The sequence below is a fragment of the Eumetopias jubatus genome, unplaced genomic scaffold (assembly GCF_037043125.1).
Source record: "Eumetopias jubatus isolate StellerSeaLion01/CBP00866 unplaced genomic scaffold, mEumJub1_p1.0 scaffold_15, whole genome shotgun sequence".
Taxonomy (NCBI): domain Eukaryota; kingdom Metazoa; phylum Chordata; class Mammalia; order Carnivora; family Otariidae; genus Eumetopias; species Eumetopias jubatus.
The window spans coordinates 14554672-14577021 of NW_028274821.1; the positions used below are offsets into that span (position 1 = coordinate 14554672).

At 41.0% G+C, this 22350-nt stretch overlaps 1 protein-coding gene across 1 annotated transcript in view; it reads left to right on the forward strand.

The window, feature by feature from the left end:
• The window catches only part of GDA (guanine deaminase), a 71545-nt gene that overhangs the window by 16587 nt on the left and 32608 nt on the right, over positions 1-22350 (forward strand). Inside the window, exon 2 of the mRNA XM_028089090.2 lies at positions 15365-15453. Within this exon, the coding sequence (XP_027944891.1) occupies positions 15365-15453 (89 nt within the window). The remainder of the gene's footprint in view (positions 1-15364; positions 15454-22350) is intronic.

Consider the following 22350-nt stretch of genomic DNA (forward strand, 5'->3'; position numbering starts at 1 on the left):
TCACCACACCTCATTAGTTTTTGATGTAGTGTTCCATGAGTCATTGTTTTCGTATAACACCCAGTGTTCCACGCAGTATGTGCCCTCCTTAATACCCATCACCGAGCTAACCCTTTCTGTATTCTGAAAATGATGAGGAAATAGAAACATATTTATTGATTTACTTATTTATATTTTTCACTCACTAAATTACTGATTTATTATAAAAGGAAACAACTCAAGAACAGCCAGATGGAAGAGATATATACGGCAGGGTGTGGGGAAAGGGCATGGAGCTCTTCTACCTGTTCACCAATCTTAAAGCTCTCCAAACTTCGTCCTTGTGGGCTTTTGTGGAGGCTCCATTATGTAGGTGGAGTGGATTAAATCATTGACCATCGGTGTTTTATTTAACCTCCTGGAGGTCAGGGGGTGGGACTGAAAGCTCTAACCCTCCAATCATATGGTTGGTAGAAACATTTTTCAGTAGAGGAGTGACATGTGACCAGTGCTCTATTGTTGAAAGATAGTCCTTGTGGCTGGAGGGAGGAGATTGTAGGTAGAGATGAGTCTGGAAGCAGGGAGGTTCTTTTTTCAATAATGAACACAAATTCCCACTTCCTTGATTACCATATGGACAATGTGATCTCCTACTTCTTTCATCTCCAGGGACCTCCTTTCTCTTTCCACTGCAGCCACCGGCCATGGCCTCACCTGGAATCTTCGAGCTCTGACCAGGACCTGTTCCTTGCCTTGTTTCCAGCCCCAGTTTTCTTGGGACTGGGCTTTACCCAATTGTCTGCTGTCTGGCTTTGAAAGAAACACAGAAATAAGAAAGCCAGAAAGTCACATTTCTTGAGTTCTTACTCCATGCCTGACACTTATCATTGATCACCTCATTTAATCTTGGGAAGAATCATTAGTTTTTATTTTACAGGTGAGAAACTGAGCCTTAGAAAAGTTCAGTAACTTGTCTGAGGCTTTTAAGATGGAAGCAGAGGTCGGATACAAACCCAGGTCTTTGTGGATCCTGAGCCTGCACACTCAGCCCTCAGATGATGCTACCTTTGGGTTTTCAGAGGAATCGACATGCTTAGCCCCTCTGTCCTGGGTTAGGGCAAGGGTTAGAGTTAAGGGTGGGTTAGGTTCACCTTAGGATCTACTGATGTCTACCTGATCTCTACCCTGATGTTCTGCCTAGGAATGGCCTGCGCCAGTTTGTTTTGGGATTCCTGGTTCCTGGGGAGTGGATTGTAGGGCATGAAGCTCAACCCTGCCCAAGTTCTCTGCACTCATATTGTCGGTTTCAAGCTTAAGGATAGGCCTTTGTCAACCACTCCCTCTATTTTGAAGCCCCCTCCCTCTCTTTTCTTCTTTTTCTGATTCTCTTTTTCCTTCCTTCCAGCCATTCTCCAAACATTTATTTGAGTGTTTCTCTGTGTCTAGCACTCTGTTTGATGCCAGGAATACCAAGGTCCAAGAGCATCACAGTCTCCTGAGGAGGTTATACATTAGTGGGGAAACAGATAACTCTCACTTGAAATGATAATGCAGTGAATGCAGTGCTGGTGTTAATTTCCTATGGCTACTATAACAATTTACTACATACTTGATATTCAGAAACAACACACATTGATTCTCTTACATTTCTGGAGGTCAGAAGTCTGTTTCATTGGGCCAAAATCAAGGGCCCTGCCCCCTCTGAGATTTCGAAGGAAGAATCTGTTTTCTTGCCCTTCCCAGTTTCTAGAGCTACATTTCTTCTGTTCTTGGTTCATGGACCCCCTCTTCATCTTCAAAGTCAGCATCTTGCTTCAGTGGTCAGCTTGGCTTCTGCTTCTGTGTCAAATCTCTATCTCCCTTTACTAAGGACACTTGTGATTACATTTAGGACCCACTCTGACCATCCAGAATAATTTCCCCATTTTATGATTCTTAATTTAGCCACATCTGCAAAATCTCTTTTGCCATGTAAGATAACATTCACAGGTGACAAGGATTAGGAACTGGCTATAACTGGCCATTATTTAGCCTACCACTTTGCTATTGGCAGATGCATGCAAACAGTGCCAAAGGAGCACCTTGTTTAGCTTGAGGGTGTAGGTCAAAAAGATTGCTGAGTAAGTGGTTGACCCTTCAGCTGAATTCTTAAAGAGTGGGTGGGAATGAGCTTTTATGTCATTACTCCCCAGTTCTGTCTGACTGTCCCTTTTACAAGTCATTTCCTGGCTCTTTTCACCCGTCTGGGCTCATTAAATCAGCTGCAAACCCTAGGCTTCCCCTGTTGGTCCTTTTTACTCATCTTCTCTTTCCCAGATATGTCAGCCTCTTGCATGGGGTTCACATTCACCTCTGTACAGATGACTCCAATCTCTGTCTCCAGACCTGGCTACCGCCAGAGCTTCAGTCCTGTGGCCACCCCTGTTGTTGGACAGCTCTGTCTGCAAGTCCTGCTCCTCTACCCCATCTCTTCTCCCTACCCACAAACCAACATCTCCTCCTGGCTTCCATAGTTTTATCCTTCTGTCCTTGATCTCTCATTCAGAGACTTAGTATTTATATATATATATATGTAAATACACACACACACACCATCTCCTCAACTGTTCCCCCCACATCCGTGTACTCTCATATTGTATGGGCCCTTCCTTAACATTCTTCCCACATCCTGCTACTCTCTACACTGGCCATTGCCTTCACCCAAATGAACCATTCAAATGGTGGACTAAGACTTCTTCTGTCACTAAACTCTCCTCCCAACTTACCTTACAGTCATCGTTCCGTTAATTTTCACATGTGACTCTTGTTCAAAAAACTTCTAGAGCATAAAGTCTAAACTCCTTAAGGTGACATCTCAAGGTTCTCCAGAGTCTAGACACTACATTACATTCATGTATTTATTCATCCAGGGCTCAGCAATCACCGCTCATATGCTAAGACTGTGGCAGGAAATGGAAGAATGATAATGAGAAAAAACAGACATCTCCAAATTCCAAATGGAATTTGCCATTTATTGATAAAGACAGATATAAATGAAACATTAATTATGAATACACATGAGATTGTGAAATTGCAACTGTAATCAAACAGTATCTCAGACTTTTGTGATGTCTTTCATCGGCCACCATGCTAAACACTTTACATCCATTGTCTTATTTAATTGTCACAAGGTGTTCATATCTATTATCCCCACTTTATAGACGAGAGAACAGCAGAGACAGTTTAAGTAACTTGCTGAAAATTCACACAACAGAAAAGGACTTAAGCCAGGCAGGCTGGTTCTAGATTTTGTCCGTTTAGCCACAATCTTATATTTCCATAAAGAAGAGTTGCCTGGTGCTTTGAGAATCATTAACTGGGCACAGGGATGGGGAATTTGAGGTAGTCAGGAAAGGTGTCCTAAGGAAAGACAGCTAAACTGAAATAAGAAAGATGTGTAGGGTTAATTGGGCAAAAGGAAAGTAAAGGTGTTTATGCAGAAGGAAGGTTTATGTAAAGGCCCAATGGTGGGGAGAGTAGGGTGCTTATAGGGTCTGAATGGGATCAGTGTGGTGGAGCAGAGAGAGCAAGGGACTGGATTAGGCTGAAATTGGATTAGGCAACCACCCAGGGCTCTATAGATCACGTTATAAACTTTTCATCTTAAATGCATTGGGAAGCCATTGAGATTTAAAGCAGAGAGTAAGAAAGAGATGTGACAAAAGTTTCTGAATTGATGAGGTCTCATTCTCTAGAACAGGAGCCCTCGAAAGGAACTAGGTTTGGGAATAAGATCATGGATTCCATTTTGGACACATTGACTTTGAAGTGCCTTGTGAGAAATACTAATGAGATATCAAGGAAAATGTCAAATATATGAATCTGGAGTTTGTAGAACTCTGGGTTGGACCTTTAAGTTTGGGTGAGCAGAGGTGCCATATTGAAAGAGATTGGTTCCTTTATGTACAAAGAGTAGAAAGGCTCAGCACTTGTTTAATTGACCATTTGCAACTGAGAGATGAACTTGTTGAAGGGCTCCATTCCTGCTGAAGAGAACTTAAAGATCTAATTGTGAGGTCTGCATTAGTCTTTCTCAGCAGATTTGAATGTGGGGTAATAATCAGGCAGAGTGGGAGGAATTAATTTTAGATTCCTTGTCTACTTTCTCCTTTTACAATAGATTACCATTGTATAATCATTTATCCTTCAGTGATAGGAACTAATTTTTGGCAGTTGTGGTTTGGATCTATTAAAAGAGAAGTGGCAAAAAAAAAAAAAAAAAAAGGTTGTGTGAGCAGGCTTCTCAAGACTGGAACGTACCCTTGGTGTTCGGATCAAAATGGATCATATTGGTTAACTATTGCTGCATCACAAATTACCTCAAAATGGAGGGGCTTGAAACAACCGTATTATCCTTATAGTTCCTTTCGGTCAGGGATTCAGGAGCAGTTTAACTGAGAGACTCAGGCTCAGGATCTCTCACGAGGCCTCAGTCAAGATGTTGGCCAAGACTGGAAGGCTTGACTGAGGCTGAAGAATCCACTTCCAATGTTCAAGGTTATTTACATTACTGTACGCTGGTGCTTACAGTGGTTGGCAGCAATCCATGGTATTTCCCCACAAGAGCTTCTCCTAGGGCTGCTCGGAGTAACCTCATGGCATGACTGGAGGATTCCCACAGAATAACAATTCAAAAGTGAGAGAGCCAGGTGAAAGCTAGAAGGCACATAGCGTCACGCATGCTTCATTCCTAGCACATCGTTAAGTTTGGCCCCCTGTAAGGTTGGGGAAGGGAACTAGACTCCACCTTTTGAAGAGAGGAGCACTGAAGGATCTGTGGACATATTTTCGAGCCACCACATGGGTGTTTGGAATCTGAGTTGTGGAGGAGCCTCCCCTCACACCCTGTGTAGAAATTAATTTCCACTACAACAAACCGAACAGATGGTCAGTCAGCCTCTGCTTGGCACTTCCAGCTAGGAGAAGTTCACTATGTTGTGAGTCAGTGAATTCCATTTATACCCACTTTTAATTGTTAGAAGATTCTTCTATTCATGAAACTGAAAAACTCTGTTGCTGAATATTCCATTATTGAAGCTGCCTTTGCCGCTCTGGAGTGACACATTTATGTGATGGTGTATCCATTATTTGCAACCACGGTAATCTTCTTGACTTCTTCTTCAGAGCAAATACAGTCATTTCCACTTAGAATTTCCTCTCATGTTTTGATTTCAGGATTTTTCCACGTTCTGGTCACCTTCCTGAAAACATCTCAATTCAGTTCATCCCTCCACAACTATAAACCGACAACTAGTACGCCAAGCTAAGTTTAAAAGGATGCTTGGCTGACTGAGCCACCCAGGTGCCCCTAGTATTTTTTTTTTTACCATGTCAAACTTCTCAGATGAGGTGCCTACAAAAAACAAAGAGAGTTTCTGCAGTGTTTTTCCTTTGCCGATTTATTAGACTAGTCTTCCAATCCTTCCTCCTATGGAGTCTGGTATCAGTTTACTAGGAGTACTGGAACAAAGTACTACAAACCAGTTGGTTTAAACAATGGCAATTTATCGTCTCCCAGTCTGCAGGCTGAAAGTCTGAGATCAAAGTATCAGCAGAGTTGGTTCTTTCTGAGAGATGTGAGGGAAGCATCTGTTCTAGGCCTCTCTCCATGGCTTGTTGATGGTATCTTCTCTCCATGTTTTTTCATACCAACTTCCCACATTTTCCTTTTTTAAAGGACAGAAGTCCTATTGGATTCAGGCCCATCCTCATGACCACATTTTAACTTGATTACCTCTGTAAAGACCTTATTTCCAAATACAGTCACATTCTGGGGTACTGGGAATTTAGGACTTCAACATATGAATTTTAGGGAGACTCAATTCAATCTATAACAGGTCCCTAAGGCAGATTTCTTGTTTTAAAAAAAGGAGTAAGCTTGTGTGGCCGGTACTTTTGTGCATGCCAACATTTTCTTATCAGTATCTATGTATCAGCCACAGTCCGTTGAGATAAACTGTGTGGACTCTTGCTATCACCTTTCAGTTTCCAAAAGAGAAAAATGAGTGCTTTTCCTAAATTCGTGCTCAGATGTCCACTTGCTGAATTTGGTTTCTGAAGATGTCTTTTGTGAGACAGCAACTGCAATAATTGGGTTGTTTAATGATTTAATGATTCAAAAGTGTTGTTTAACCTTGGCTTTGGGATTTGGGATGAATTTGACTCAATGTTTGATGATAATTGTACCCTCTTCCAGAAATTGGTTAAGGCATCAAGGGATTTTGAATTTGGGAAACAAATAAGTTAGGGTATAACAATTTGTATCCCAAAGCCATTCACAAACAATCAGGAGCATGTAGAGGTCATCCAGCACATTACTGACTGCTTAAAAAAAAGGGACATATATGATCTCACTTTATGTTTTTTTAATTTTTAAAAGGATTTATTTATTTATTTTAGAGAGAGAGAGAGAGAGAGAGTAGGGGAGGGATGGAGGGACGGGGAGAGAGAGAGAGAGTCCTCCAGCAGACTTCCTGCTGAGCGCAGAGTTCAACGTGGGGCTCAGTTCGTGGACCCTGAGGACATGACCTCAGCCAGAACGAAGAGTCGAACACTTAACTGACTGAGCCACCCAGGCACCCCAGTATGACCTCACTTTAGATTGCTGGTTTAGGGTGCTGTAAATATTAGATCTGTGTCATTCTGTTTTCCCACCGCCTCTACCCTGCTTGCAGTGTTTCTTGTTGGTGATTTGGGTGTTCTACAGATGATCAGTGTGAGCATTTTATATGATATGATTTTGATGTTAAAAAATAACATTTATTATGAGCAGAGAACTTGTTTTTGTTCACATATTTGCTCACATAAAAAAGAACAGTTATAATGCCTGTGTGTGGGGTATGAATGAACACACGATGAACCATCAGTTTTCTTTGAAGCCCCCCAGATGCCCTTTCCATCCCCTTCCCTTCCCTTCCGCCTCTGAGGGAGCCATTACCCTAAATTTTATGTTTACCATGTCCTTACTTGTCATTATACTTTTATTTGGATATTTATATTTCTGAACAGTGCACTCTTTGCTTTGTAGTTAAGATTTTAGGGGCGCCTGGGTGGCTCAGTCGGTTAAGCCTCTGCCTTCAGCTCAGGTCACGATCCCAGGGTCCTGGGATCGAGTCCCACGTCTGGCTTCTTGCTCAGCAGAGAGCCTGCTTCTCCCTCTGCCTGCCTCTCTCCCTGCTTGTGCTCTTTCTCTCTCTGACAAATAAATAAGTAAAAAATTAAAAAAAACCCACCATTTTTTAAATTTTTAAATCATTGCAAAATTCTTTTAAAAAAGCTACAAGAATACCATGAAATAACTCTCATATAGCCTTCACCCAGGTTCCCTACTGTTAACATTTTACCACATTTGCTTCATGGTTCTTCCCGCCCGCCCCCAGATACATGTATGTATACATACGCAAACACGCATACACACACACACACACGCACTTTTTTTTTCCGAACTAATTGAGAGTAAGTTACAAACATCCTGTTCTAGTCTAAATACTTCAGTGTGTATTTCCAAACAAAACAAAACAAAACAAAATGAGGATGCTGTCTTACATAATCATGTACAATCATCTAGATCAGGAAATTAATGTAGATCTAAATCTGCCACATTATCCACAGATCCATTCACACCCTGCCTACTGACCCAGTAATGTCCCTGATAGCTTTTTCCTCCTTCTGGGTCAGGATGCCTACTAGAATCATACGTTGTATTTACTTATCATGATTTTTTAGTTGCCTTTCACCTGGAACAGGTCTTCAAGTCTCAACTGTCCTGGGTAAGTTCCAAGAAGGTAGGACAGTTTGTTTGTTTCTTTTGTTTTGTTTTAGGATGTCTTCCAATTTGGGTTCACCTGATGTTTCCTCATGATTAGACTCAGATTATGCATTTTTTGGCAGGAATACCACAGAAGCAATGCTGTGTTCTTCTTGGTGCATCAGAGCCGGAGACACATGATGTTGATTTATCCCATTATTCTTGATGTTAACTTTGTTCATTTGGTTCAGGTAGTGATTACCAGGTTTTTCCACCAAAAAGTTACGATTTTTCTACGTAAAATAAATTTTGTGGGGAGATACTTTGAATTTACATAAATATCCTGTTCTTCAACAAAATTTTCACCCACTAGTCTTAACATTCATTGACGATTTTTGCATGAATCATTTATTACAATGATGGTTGCCAAATGCTAATTCTTTAATTCTGTCATTCCTCCCACATGTGTTAGTTGGTGTTCTACTGTAAGGAAAAACTCTCCCTCATTCATTCATTCATTCATTCATTCATTTGTGTGGATTCAGGGATACATATTTTATCCATTGGGATTTAATTCATAATAATACTAATAAATTATAAATAATAACAATGTTATTATTATTTGACGTTCAGGTTGGCCCATATTTTGCTAGCGGGAACTTCTTCAAGGTGGCTCCTGTGTGCTTTTTACCACTCTTTGGCTATTTTTTTAGTGCTTCCTTTTCTGTACAAAATTACATTCCCTATTTATCTTGTGCTTCGCTCCAGCCCTGGAGTCAATCTGGTTCTTTGTAGTGGAGAGTGGTATATAGAAACCAAGATCTGAGCATTACGGGTGCTAATTGTTACAGGGTATCATTGTTTCCATGTCCTCTTAGCAGATAGATTTAGGAAGCGTTTATGTATGCATGTATATACGTATGTAAGTATGTATGTATGTATATATGTGAATATATATATATTCATTCATTCATTATTGATCTAAGTTGAAAACTATGAGTTGACAACAGTGCCTCCAATTCAAATCCAGTACCACCATATGCTATCCCTCCCTTTCCATATTTGTAACTCACCTCTGAGAAGACTATCCTTAACCACAGTATATGTACATACTTGCTGGACACCCTGTGTGTAATCAGTCTCTTGACCCTGGTGGCTGACTCCTCAGCCATCCCTGCCTTCTTAACCTGCCTCCTTGACTCCATACTTCTTCACCCCCAGTCCCTGTGGCCCTGTTAGCCTTCTCAGCCTTGATGACCCCTTTAGCCCTGACTGCTTTTTTGTTCCTGGCCCCACCAGGCCCGCCAGCCTGGGATGTATTAAGGGAAGGGAAAGGAAAGGAAAAGCACCAAGAAATATTTTATAAAGAAAAGAGAAATTGTAGGGGAGGGCTCTGTTTAAAAATTTTGCATGAAAGACAATTTTTAAAAATGTACAGTATAGTGTTTAATAGCCCTCAACCTGGACAATGACTACAGTTCAAATTTTAGATACCTACCAGCTGTGTAATCTTGGGTAAAATACTTAACGTATCTATGCCTCAGTTTTCTCATCTGTAAAATGAGGTTAGTGATACTACCTACCTCATAGGATTCTTGTGAGGTTAAAATGAGTTAACACATGTAAAGTGTGTAGGACAGTGTCTTGCACACAGTAAGTACATTTAAGAATAATCTTATTATTATTATCAGATGTCCCATCATTTTAGAACATGTTTTATTTTTCTAATACAAAGTTACTAAATGCCAATGAATCATTAGTGATGTCATTAGATCAGAAGAATCACTAAAGTCACTTTTTTTATCTATCAAAAACATGTTTTCTATAGCAAAATAAAGTTTTATAAGATAGCCAGAATCTACACTTTTCCAAGAGTATTTTATCAAACTCTAAAGTTAAAGGAATAATTGTTAAGAGTTATTGCCAATTGAAAAACCAGTCATAAATTAGGATAAAGCTTTTTGGACATGTTAGTGTAAACCTCTGGGGTGGTTTTCAAATTATGTAATTTTAACTTACAGGAGTCTTTTTAGGAGTCTGTAGCAGAGTTTGGCAAACTCATTTTGTTGGGTGGCCCAGCTATTTCGCAGTGGCCTGAAGAGCAATTTACTCTTCATAGCAACAAACATCTTGCCCAAATTTGCCATCTGGTGTTTGAAGCCTCTATCTTGCAGAGAGTTTTTTCATTAGCTGACAGTCATTACTCATCTGCTTTTGGCTTTAGTATTGCTGACATTCTCAGTATTTCTCATCCTAAATAGTCACAGTTTCAAGTGAGAGAGCACTTGGAGCGGTTTCCTTAACAGAAGGGATTCAATTTCCTCATCTGGAAAACAAGGAGGTCAGATGAGAAGGTTCTGGTTAGCTGGCACCATCTCTGATTTTATGAAACCTGGTTTTTAATGATTTCTGTATGGGCCAGACAACCCACCTAAACTGTGGCTTGTGGAGGAAGGTCGCGGGTTATAACAGGTACTGATTCAATGGTGAAAGATTGAAAGATGTGAATGAATGGCCCCATAAGCCCAGCGACACTCAGGATCAGAGAGCCATTGCCCCTTAAAGAGAACATCAGTGATATTTTATAATTTTGCAAAATAATTTCCAAAATAATTTTAGAAATTCCTTAAAAGTAAATCTCAAGGCTGTACCATGATCTACAAAGCGTCTGGCTACCATCTCTATTCTTCTAGTCCTTGTACCATATCCCCACTGGTATCTCTGGTGTTTCAAAACTTGCCAAACATTAATTTAAATTAAATTTAAATATACATGTCAGAGCCTTTGTACTGATTTGTTCCCTGTGCCTGGAATGCTCCTCCCAGAATATGCAAGTGTTTTACTCCCTCCCATTATACAGTTCTCTGCTCAAACATCATTTCTCAGAGCGATCCATCACACACCACATTTTATCTCATCCATTTCCCTTGCTTTATTTTTCATCACAGCACCCACTAATGTATGCAGTATATCTCATTTTCACCTATCGATTTATTGTTCCTACTCTCTGGAATAATGTTTTACATGCAGGCAGTAATTGTTGAGTGAATACATGAGTAAGAGCCAGAGAACAGTTTATTAAGTACTTGATTTGTGGATTAAAGTTCTTTCCAACACAGTGTTGCAGTGGTATTTAAAGAAGACTACTGTCTGTAATACATCTTGCAGTTTTTTGCCTCTGTGCTTCTGCTCATATCATTATTTACCCCTTCCATCCTTTTCTCTCCGACTCCAGATACTTTCGTCAGAGTTCTGCCTTTGAAACTTTCACTGAACACACCCACTGTCTCTTTCTGAACCCCCTGGGGCCCACGGCACTCTGTCATTATCCCTCCCTTGTCTCGTGTATCATCGGTCTCTGTTTATCTTAATTCCCCAACCATAGGCTCCATGAGTGGAGATTACATTTATGTATTCTTTTTTTTTTTTTACTTTACACTTTCATATACAATTAAAATGGAATTAACTTTGATATTTTTGCTACAAGAAAAACATTTATTAACAATTTTGAATCCCAAAGAGTGTACTATAAGGAAATGATCACTACCATCAATGTTCAGACATGCCAACACACACACACCGCATTCTTACTAAAAAATGTGATTATACCATACATGTTATCTAGTAACCTGCATTTTTAAAAATACCTTAAGATCGTATCAGGGATAATGTTCCATTTGATGGCTATAAGCCTTCATTGTCACTTTTTTTTTTTTTAAGATTTATTTATTTGAGAGAGAGAGCATTGAATGAGTGGGGGGCGGGGCAGAGGGAGAGAATCTTTCAAGCAGACTTCCCGCTGAGTGCGGAGCCCAACGCAGGGCTCATTCCCTTGACCCATGAGATCATGAGCTGAGCCGAAACCAAGAGGTAGACGCTCAACCAACTGAGCCTCCCACGCGCCCCTTCACTGTCACTTTTAATTGCTGCCGTGTTTAGTTGCATTTAACCAATCTCTTACTGACTGACTTTGAAATTGTTTGCAATTTTTCACTATCATACATGTGTGATGTACGCTTTTAGGTGCGGTGAGAAATTTGAAGAGAGGGTGCCTGGGTGGCTCAATCATTAAGTGTCTGCCTTCGGCTCAGGTCATGATCCCGGAGTTCTGGGATCGAGTCCCAGCGTCGGGCTCCCTGCTCAGCTCCCACTCCCCCTGCTTGTGTTCCCTCTCTCGCTGTCTCTGTCTCTGTCAAATAAATAAATAAAATCTTAAAAAAAAAACAAAACAAAGAAATTTGAAGAGAGAATAGATTTCAAATCTTCATGATGGGAGGGCTGGAATGAGTTTACTAGAGAAATGCTCTTCACTTTTTTTTTTTTAAACTAATGTGCCCCTTAAAGGAATTTTGAAAAACTTATGTGCTTTTGCACTTTTAAAAGTTGATATGTATAGTTTTTATTAAATTTAAATACATTTAAAGCCCATACTTTTTGGCAAATTATAAATATATACCTGTCAAAATTGAACTGTGACATTACTTTTTAAAATGTTTCTGACAGAATAAAAATATAGTGATTTGATATCTACCTTAATCTGTTTTTTAGAAAATCATGAACTAGCTTCTCTTTAATGATCTGAAATGCTATACAGTCCCTTTTTCTTCTTGAACTATTAATTCTATTCTACTTTCCTTACAGAGTCTATGCTAATGCAATATAGTTTTATATTTGAAAGTCTTTTATTAATCAACCATTGCAATCAGGTTTGTGTGCATAAACATATTTAAAATTTCCTGGGACCATAAGGTAATTTGTTAAATGCTAAATAAAAAAGCTGTTTTTTTCTCCAACTAGATAATATATGTATGGATGAGTGTTACTTGTTGGTAGAACGAAATAGGAGCAGCATGAATTTTTTTCTTATTTTCCATTTTTATAGATGTAAGTGCTGAGAAACATTTTCATGTAAATCAAGTGGATGTGACTGGGAGGAACTTTGTTATAGCAGTATCTCTCAATTCTTTGAATTCCTTCTGAGTTATTTGATAATGTGTCAGTGAAAAAACATTTTTAATGATCTGTTGGTGGCTATACAATTATGTTTTCTGTTTTACTGAAAGTAAAGACCGCAGTGCTAGAGAGATGTCTTAGGGCACCAGCAACAGGCATTGGTAGGAGCACATTTGATCTTGATGATTATGGACATTCCATCTACCACATCGTGTGCTTTGCTCCAGCCCTGCCAGGCTCCACGCGTATAGCCCAGAGAAGGGGAGAGTTGGATTCAGTTAAGGTTGAACCTCTACCAGATGTATGTTGACTAAGAACTAAAAAATATGAAATAACAGGTGGTAGAATCTAAGCTGGACAAGGACAATGTGGAAGAAGACCACTGGTGGACTGGGGAAGAGTAGAGAGGAGAAGGTAAAGGGAGGGCTTTTCCAGGTGGAAGACTGGTTGGAGTAGTTGGAATGGCAAACTAGAAAGAGAGGTCATTGTGGCCTGATATGTGCTTCAGGATTTTTGGAGGTGGAGCAGCTGTGGGTCATGAGCATGTCCAAGGTGTGACCGTAATATGAAGTTCGTGAACTTCATTTGTTCATTTGTTTATGAACAAATTGCTGGAAAGGAGTTCATGGAAATAGGTGGTCATGGTGTCAAAAGTCCACGATGATTTTCAAAGGAATGAAGGCAGGGCTTGGAATGGAGAGAAAGAATGTGAGGCAGGCATCAACACATCTAGACAGTGAGAGAAAGGCTCTTGAAAGCTGGAAGGGGCGGGTCTTAAAGGAATTTAGTTTACAAGAAGCTGCAAGAGAAATGGTTTGGGAAGGGGTGTGGTAGGTATGGAAGGAACCAACTCATTGCCTGACTCTGATGTGTGAACACCTGCCATTTGAGAAGCACAGGGAAAACCATGTCCTCAGGGGAGAGCCCCAATTATTAGAAGGAGAAACTTGTATTTATGACAGGCATTTTACTTCTATTAGACAGTGTGGTTCTGAACCACAAGCTTACTTAATGGGTTAGTAAAACTTCATGGGGTGCCTGGGTGGCTCAGTCGGTTAAGCGAACGACTCCTGATTTTGGCTCAGGTCATGATCTCATGGTTGTGAGATCGAGATCTGCCTCAGGGTCACGCTCAGCACAAGTGTGCTTGAGATTCTCTCCCTCTCCCTCTGCCCCTCCACACCGGCTCACGCTCTCTCTCTAAAAAAAACAACAAACAAAAAAAACCTCCCTCAGTTTCTTCTAGAGTTACTAGTTCTTTCAGTTTCCCTGTCTCTCCAGAATGAGTTTTGATCATTTATATTTTCCTCAAAAACCATTTATTTCAAATATATATTCAAATGTGTGAATATAGTGCTTTACAAATATTTTTATGTAGGTATGCATGTATGTGATTTATGTATTTAATGGTAAATCAGCTCTGAGTTATAGAGATAAATTGTTTTTGTGTTTTTTAAATTAATTATGGATCTGCTTTGATACTTATTGATTTAAATCTGTTTTTAGGATCATCAAATTATATTTTCTCATTTGTAGGAATTACATTTTCATTTTCTCTTCTGAGATAAAAAAAAAATCCCATTTTTTTTTTAAAAAGCGTATCATCAATGAATAGAGAAATCAACATTTATTTTACTTTATTTTCAGTTCCACAAACTATTTTTCAGACGGTATAGTGCCTTGCTTCTAATTAATTAGATACATTTTATTTAGCAGTCTTTTTTCAGTATTTCATGTTCCATAAAACATTTATTCTCCCAATATTACATTTATAAATGAAATGCAGGATATTTCCTGCATAGATATTCCATTGTCCCTTGTTTTTTCTTGCTTTGCAATCCATTTTTATAGAGAAGGCAATAACACTATATTTAAAAAAGAATCGACAATAGATACAATGTGTCTAGTATTTAATATATTCTAGGGATGTGCTAACTTCTTCACCACAGTTATCATATTTAGTCATTACAATAGCCCTGTGAAGTATGTACTGATTATATCTCCAGGGTGCATTGGCGAGACCAGACCAAGAGAGAATAAGAGGCCCATCCAAGGTTTCCTGGCTCTTGTGCATGGGCTCATCAGCCTGCGTGAGAGATCGCTCTGTTAGCATCTCATCCACAGTACTAGAAAAATATAGCAGACCTCTTTATGGCAGATGTCCAGCACCAGAGCATCAACATAATTCATGCTAAGATTTGATTGTCAGGCAATTATTATGTGCAATTATATTCAGTGTTAATAACTTGCCCCGTGAGATCCTACTACTGTACTCCGGATGTGAGTTTCCTTTAACAGCCTAACAAAAATCTTTTATTCATCTGCAGTGAGGTACACTTTCTATAAATAATTGTTTCCTTGAATCATTTGGGGGTGTGGGGAGAAATAGGTATCAATTAGCCATTTTTAATACCCTGTATCTTCAAATTAGAATTTTTGAAGTCTTACTTGTATCTGTAGAAAGGCAGAAAAAGAAATTTCATGCAGTTTGCTTCCTTGGACAAGCAAAGGCAAACCCCTATCTTTTTGTCTCTGAACTCTATCCCATTTGGTTATCGAACACCTTTTAAAAAGATTTAGCTGTGTAACAACGACAAATGCCTATGGCTCATTAATTTGTGATTCTTCTCTTTCTTTCTTTTAAAGATAGTGTTTTTAGAAGAAGCATCCCAACAAGAAAAGCTGGCCAAAGAATGGTGCTTCAAGCCGTGTGAAATAAGAGAACTAAGCAACCAGTAAGTCACAGCCAACTTCTTCCCTTTCTCTGGTTAACTCTTGCCCTTCACTAGTCTCAGATGATTAGAAACCTGCCTTGAGGGATGGAGAGGCTTTGTGTTTTTCCTTCCAGGGTGAGGTGAGAAGAAGGGAATTCGAGAACAGGAAGCGGAAGGATGGAAGCTTTGAGGACAGGAGGCTGCCATCATCCGTTTATTTCTTCAGCAGATCTTTGTTGAGCTTACTGTGTGCAACACCCAGGATCTGGAGGAGAAAATGATCTGTAAAGTCTTTGCCCTCACAGGGTTTACAGCCCACAGGGATCTCAGAGAGTAAGCAGGTACACAGGTATGGAAGCTCGCCAGTGATAGGTGGTGATACCTTCCGTGAAGGAAATAAAGAGGGAGGGAGAGAAAATGCCGGAGGTGGGGGTGGGGATAGAGGTTTGGGGAGCATTAACTGGCAGCATAGTTAGGGAAGACCTATCCCCCAAAGCGCACTTGAGCTGTGGTTTTATGTTGTGGGTTTTTAAAAAATATTTTATTTATTTATGTGTGTGTGTGTGTGTGTGTGTGTGTGTGTGTGTGTGTGTGTGTGGAGAGAGAGAGAGAGAGAGAGAGAGAGAGAATGAGCAGGGGGGAGGGGCAGAGGGAGAGAGAGAAAGAAGCAGACTCCCTGCTGAGCAAGGGCCCGACGTGGGGTTCGATCCCAGGACCCAGAGATCATGACCTTAGCCGAAGGCAGATGCTTAACTGACTGAGCCACCTAGGCGCCCCATGTTTGGGGGGTTTTAATATTTGTTCAAAACGTGTTTGCTATGATTGGCTCACTCTCTTCATAGCCTGGTTGATTTGTTTTATATAGATGGGAATACTTTATTTTTTTAAAGATTTATTTATTTATTTTGCAGGGGGAAGGGCAGTGGGAGAGGGAGAGAGGAGCTCAAGCAGACTCCTTGCTCAGTGCAAGCCCTATGCGGGGCTCGATCTCACAAACCCTAGATCAGAGCTGAGCCAAAACCAAGAGCCCGCCACTTAACCAACTGCGCCACCCAGGCGCCCCAAGATGGGAATACTTCTTTGAACTCAAAGATTTTATCTTGTTTCAGGGCAAGTATGTTTCCAAAGTCAATGGAAGTTCCAAAATCAATAAAAATCACTTTCATTCTAAAGGTGTTTTTATCACTTGGGAAGTGACTTTAGAGTAATGTGGTGAGAACAGTGAACTAGGTGTTGGAACGCCTGGCTTGAATCCTCTCACTGCAGCTTGAGAGCAAGTCACTTCCCTTCTCTGAGCAGAAGAATTGTTCTCAGTGATCTGGGATGCCTCCTCCATACCCTGCAGCAGCTTTGTGAACTGGGTTAGCCGTAAGGCTTTGAGGCAGAGGGGCTGGCCACAGTCCTGACAGATGGGGTGACTGCTCATAATGAAGTTTTGGTGCACTTACATTTGTGTTCACGTTTCCTACCTGCTGCCTCTCTCTGGGCTTGGAAGCTCTTGGGCAGTGGGCCGGAAAGTGAATCCAGTGGGCATGGAGATAATTCTAGCCCCTTCTGTGTTATTGTCTGCTTCCTCTTGCTAGATTTGTATGAGTGAGTGGAGGGTGGAGTAGTTGGAGGATGGGGGGCGGGGTGAACACTTCTGGGGGTCTGCAAGTCCTTCTGTTCCTCTTTATGAGGCTGCTTTTGGAGGAAAGTCCATCAGACAAATGTAGACTCTGGGGTGCCTGTAGGCAGCACGCACAGAGAAGTGGTAAGGTAAGAAAAAACATAAACCTTGGTTGAAGACCTAAGTCTTTGTAGAAAAACCTTATAGCAAACACACGAGATATGTGCAGTTGAATTTCTTTAAGTCACAATTAAGATACCACAGAAGATGGAGTCTCTGACAGTGTGTTTAACAGACTTACTGTACCTGCAGGTCTATCTCAGCACAATGTAGATTTTCTTTCTTTTTTTCTTTTTTCTTTTTTTTATTTTTATTTTTTTTAAAGTTTTATTTATTTATTTGAGAGAGAGAATGAGAGACAGAGAGCACAAGAGGGAAGAGGGTCAGAGGGAGAAGCAGACTCCCTGCTGAGCAGGGAGCCCGATGTGGGACTCGATCCCGGGACTCCAGGATCATGACCTGAGCCGAAGGCAGTCGCTTAACCAACTGAGCCACCCAGGCGCCCTTCTTTCTTTTTTTAAAAAATATTTTATTTATTTACTTGAGAGAGAGAGAGAGAGCACAAGCAGGGGAGTGGGAGAGGGAGAAGCAGACTCTCCACTGAGCAGGGAGCCCGACATGGGGCTTGATCCCAGGACCCTGGGATCGTGTCCTGAGACGAAGGCAGATGTTCAACTGACTGAGCCACCCAGGTGCCCCACGATGTGGATTTTCTTAAGTGAAAATGAAAGCCGGAGCACCCTGAGCAGAACTTTGATAGAAGTGGATCAGATTGTGGCCGTGGACCATAGAAAGGGTGGCAGGGCCAGGAGTAGGCTGAGGCAAGTGAGGCATTCACATCCGGCGAGGAATTTAAGGATGGTGGGGAAGGCAAAAATCTCAGGAATCAAGATAAGTAATAGTTTGATGCAATATTTTTATTTGTTTGTTTATTTATTTTTAAGATTTATTAATTTATTTATTTGACAGAGAGAGACACAGCGAGGGAGGGAACACAAGCAGGGGGAGTGGGAGAGGGAGAAGCAGGCTTCCTGCCAAGCAGGGAGCCCGATGCGGGACTCGATCCCAGAACCCTGGGATCACGACCTGAGCCAAAGGCAGAGACTTAACGACTGAGCCACCCAGGCGCCGCTGAGGCAATATTTTTAAAAATAAAAATTAATGCAGGGCGCCTGGGTGGCTCAGTTGGTTAAGCGGCTGCCTTCGGCTCCGGTCATGATCCCGGAGTCCTGGGATCGAGTCCCACATCGGGCTCCCAGCTCAGCGGGGAGCCTGATTCTCCCTCTGACCTTCTCCCCTCTAATGCTGTTTCTCTCTCTCTCTCTCTCTCTCTCTCTCTCTCTCTCAAATAAACAAATAAAATTAAAAAAATAAAATAAAAAAATAAAAATAAAAATTAATGCAAAAAAATCCAGGATGAACAAAATACCAAAGTTTTAAATAAAGACAGGATGTTATTGTTTTACACCCCTGCATTGTTGGGCAAGGAAATGGTCATTTTCAAAGAGCCTGGGATTCCCAAGCCCACAGGACCATCATACCTCCTGGCTGGCAGGTAAATGAGGGTTGACAATGCTGAGCAAACAGCTTGGGCAACTCAGACCCTTCTAGGTAGTCATGTGTTTTGATGGTAGAGCTTTCTTTTTTTTTTTATTATTATTATGTTATGTTAATCACCATACATTACATCATTAGTTTTTGATGTAGTGTTCCATGATTCATTGTTTGTTCATAACACCCAGTGCTCCACGCAGAATGTGCCCTCTTTAATACCCATCACCAGGCTAACACATCCCGCCACCCCCCTCCCCTCTAGAACCCTCAGTTTGTTTCTCAGAGTCCATTGTCTCTCATGGTTCGTCTCCCCCTCCGATTCCCCCCCTTCATTTTTCCCTCCTGCTATCTTCTTCTTCTGCTTTTTCTTAACATGTATTGCATTATTTGTTTCAGAGGTACAGGTCTGTGATTCAACAGTCTTGCACAATTCACAGCACTCACCATAGCACATACCCTCCCCCATGTCTATCACCCAGCCACCCCATCCCTCCCACCCCCCACCACTCCAGCAACCCTCAGTTTGTTTCCTGAGATTAAGAATTCCTCATATCAGTGAGGTCATATGATACATGTCTTTCTCTGATTGACTTATTTCGCTCAGCATAACACCCTCCAGTTCCATCCACGTCGTTGCAAATGGCAAGATCTCATTCCTTTTGATGGCTGCATAATATTCCATTGTGTATATATACCACCTCTTCTTTATCCATTCATCTGTCGATGGACATCTTGGCTCTTTCCACAGTTTGGCTATTGTGGACATTGCTGCTATAAACATTGGGGTGCACGTACCCCTTCGGGTCCCTACATTTGTATTTTTGGAGTAAATACCCAGTAGTAGTGCAATTGCTGGATTGTAGGGTAGCTCTGTTTTCAACTTTTTGGATGGTAGAGCTTTCATTAACATTGTCCACTTGGTTAAAAGATGAGTGGATGTTTTAGTAAGTGTATATAGGGGCAAACAATCTTCTTTGTCCCCAGATTCTGATGCAGACTGGCCAGCACCACAGGTTTGGAATATGAAATTAGTGGTTTTTATCTGAGGGGAAGTGGAGATTTTCTAAGGAAGTGAAGCTAGTGAGTAAGCAAAATTGAAAAGAGTTCTTTCATCTCTGCTTCCTTAACATGCTTAACAAAATGTGACTTTCCCTCCCCCCTACCTGCCCATTCTTTCACTACCAAATATTTTTAAAGGGAGTTCTCTCTCTGCCCAGTACTTTCTCTAAACACTGATCTTTCATGTTCATGGGTTTCTTTTCGGCATGTAGGACAGTAACTAAACCATTCTAGAGACTTGGGAAGTATTCTATAATGAAGGACTGAATCCACGTGAAATCCGGTGTCTCCCCAACCACTGCATGGAAATGAGAGCTCTCTTTTCCTGAGACCACTTGCCTTTGACTCTTGTAGGTTTGGACACTGGTCTCTGTCCCTTCATTGCTGTCCTTGATGCCTCTCTTTCCTGGATCTCCCTCAGCCCTCCTGACAACTCTGCTGCAGAAGGAGCATGGCCTTGTCTTCCTCATTCTTACTCCTATAAGTGGACGGTGCTGTTCAAGATTCAGTTTTGTTCTTTTTCCACAGAAATCTCCGGCACCCCCAGATTCTAGGCTTCCCTCCACAGAGAAGACTCTCAAATCTGAATCCCATCCGTACCTCTTCTGTCACCTCTTATCGCACATTTCTGATGCTCTTTGGACCCTTGGAGATTACACTGACTCTAGACTTAATAACATCACTCCTCCCTCAACGTGGAATTTCCTCCTACATTCTCTTCACATCATGTCATATAATCAGCTTCCCATGCTCAAAAGCTCTCTTTTGGACTCATTCCTCTCCTTGGCTGCCCACAGCTAATAAAATATCAAGATTTTTCTCTTGTATTCATCTTTTCCTTTCTGTTCCTATCACCATAATCTTTATTCAGAAATGTCATGCTTGGGACATGCATGGGAGGAGTCTCCCCGCACATGCCTGCCACCGCCAGATTCATGTCCTAAACCTGAGACTCAAAGTGTCACAGTTCTGCAAAAGAGAAGAAAAAACAAAGTAACAAGCATCCTCGCCATTCTCTCCCTCCCGGCTATGGAATAACCGACACCAGTTAATTCACTGAATTGATTATTCAAGACCCTTTTTAAAGAAACTTTTTTTTGGCTGTTGTTTCTGAAACATTTTTTATGTAGTAAAGTGCACAGATCTTAGGTATGTACATTGATAAGTTTTGACAAACATGTATAACTATGGAACCAACATAAACCAATCAAGATATAACACATTCCTATCAGCCTAGAAAGTTCCTTTATGCCCCTTCCAGTCACTCTCCAGCCCCTTGTCCACTGTTTTAATTTTTTCTATCACATAGATTACTTCTGCCTGTTTTTAAATGTCATATGAATGGGGCGAGTCGTTAAGCGTCTGCCTTCGGCTCAGGTCATGATCCCGGGGTCCTGGGATTGAGCCCCGCATCGGGCTCCCTGCTCCTCGGGGAGCCTGCTTCTCCCTCTCCCTCTGCTTATCGCTCTGCCTACTTGTGCTCTCTCTCTCTCTGTCAAATAAATAAACAAAATCTTTAAAAAAAAAGTCATATGAATGGAATAAATCAATGATTCTTGTGTCTGGATTCTTCACTCATCGTAACGCTTCCAAGATTCATCCATTTTGTTGTTTATATCAGTAGTTCTTTCTTTTGTATTGCCGAATAGCATTCTGTTGTGTTGATATACCACAGTTTGTTTATCTGTTTTCCTGTGGTATTTGATTTGTTTCCAGTTCGAGGCTGGGATACATAAAGCTGCTCTAAATATTTTTGTACAATGCTCTTTCGTAAGCATATGTTTTATTTCAGTCGGGCAAACCACTAGGAGTGAAATTGCTCACTAAGATCCTTAATATTTTGACCAGATCTACTTCTCTCTTTCTCTCCACCTCCCTCTCTCCATACCCCCCTCCCCCCAACACATACACACACAGATATCCTCACTCACCCCTAATCTGCTCAACTAGATTATAATCTCTTTGAAGATAAGGAAATGTCTTATTTCTCTTTGGATCTCCCACAAGGCTTAGGAGAGTTTTTTAAAACTTATCAGTTACTTGGGAAATATTATTTGATTGAACAATTCAACTACATAAAGAAATCACATGGCCATTTCATTTCATGGTGGTGGAGACGGGGAAAGCCCCAGGACTGAGGTATCCTGAGAGGTCAGCGACTCATGCCTGAGAGGAATCCACATAGTTCATTCCCCCTCTCTGCGCACCCCCCACGTTGTAGGCTCACTAATGCGGCCTTCTTGCCACACGAGCTTGTCACTGCTCTTCCCCGCCAAAGTGAATGAAGAATTCTGTCCTCCGGAGGGTAGTGACCCAGAGTACTGAGCCGGCAGACAAACTGCCTGGATTTGAATCTAGGCTCCAAAGCTGACTAGTTGCATGATTACTTTTTTTTTTTTTAAAGCTACTTACATTTCCTGAGCTTCAGTTTTCTCTTCTATAAATGAGGAGAACAGTACTACTTTGTAAGTTTGTTGTGAGCATTACATCATCATAACTACTATTTTTTTTTGAGTGCTTTTTGTTATCTAGGCACTGTTTTTACTCGTGCTAACAATCCTCACAACAGCCCTATGGTGCTACCACTGTAACAGGACACTGAGTCGCAATGAAGTTAAATAACATGTCGATGACCC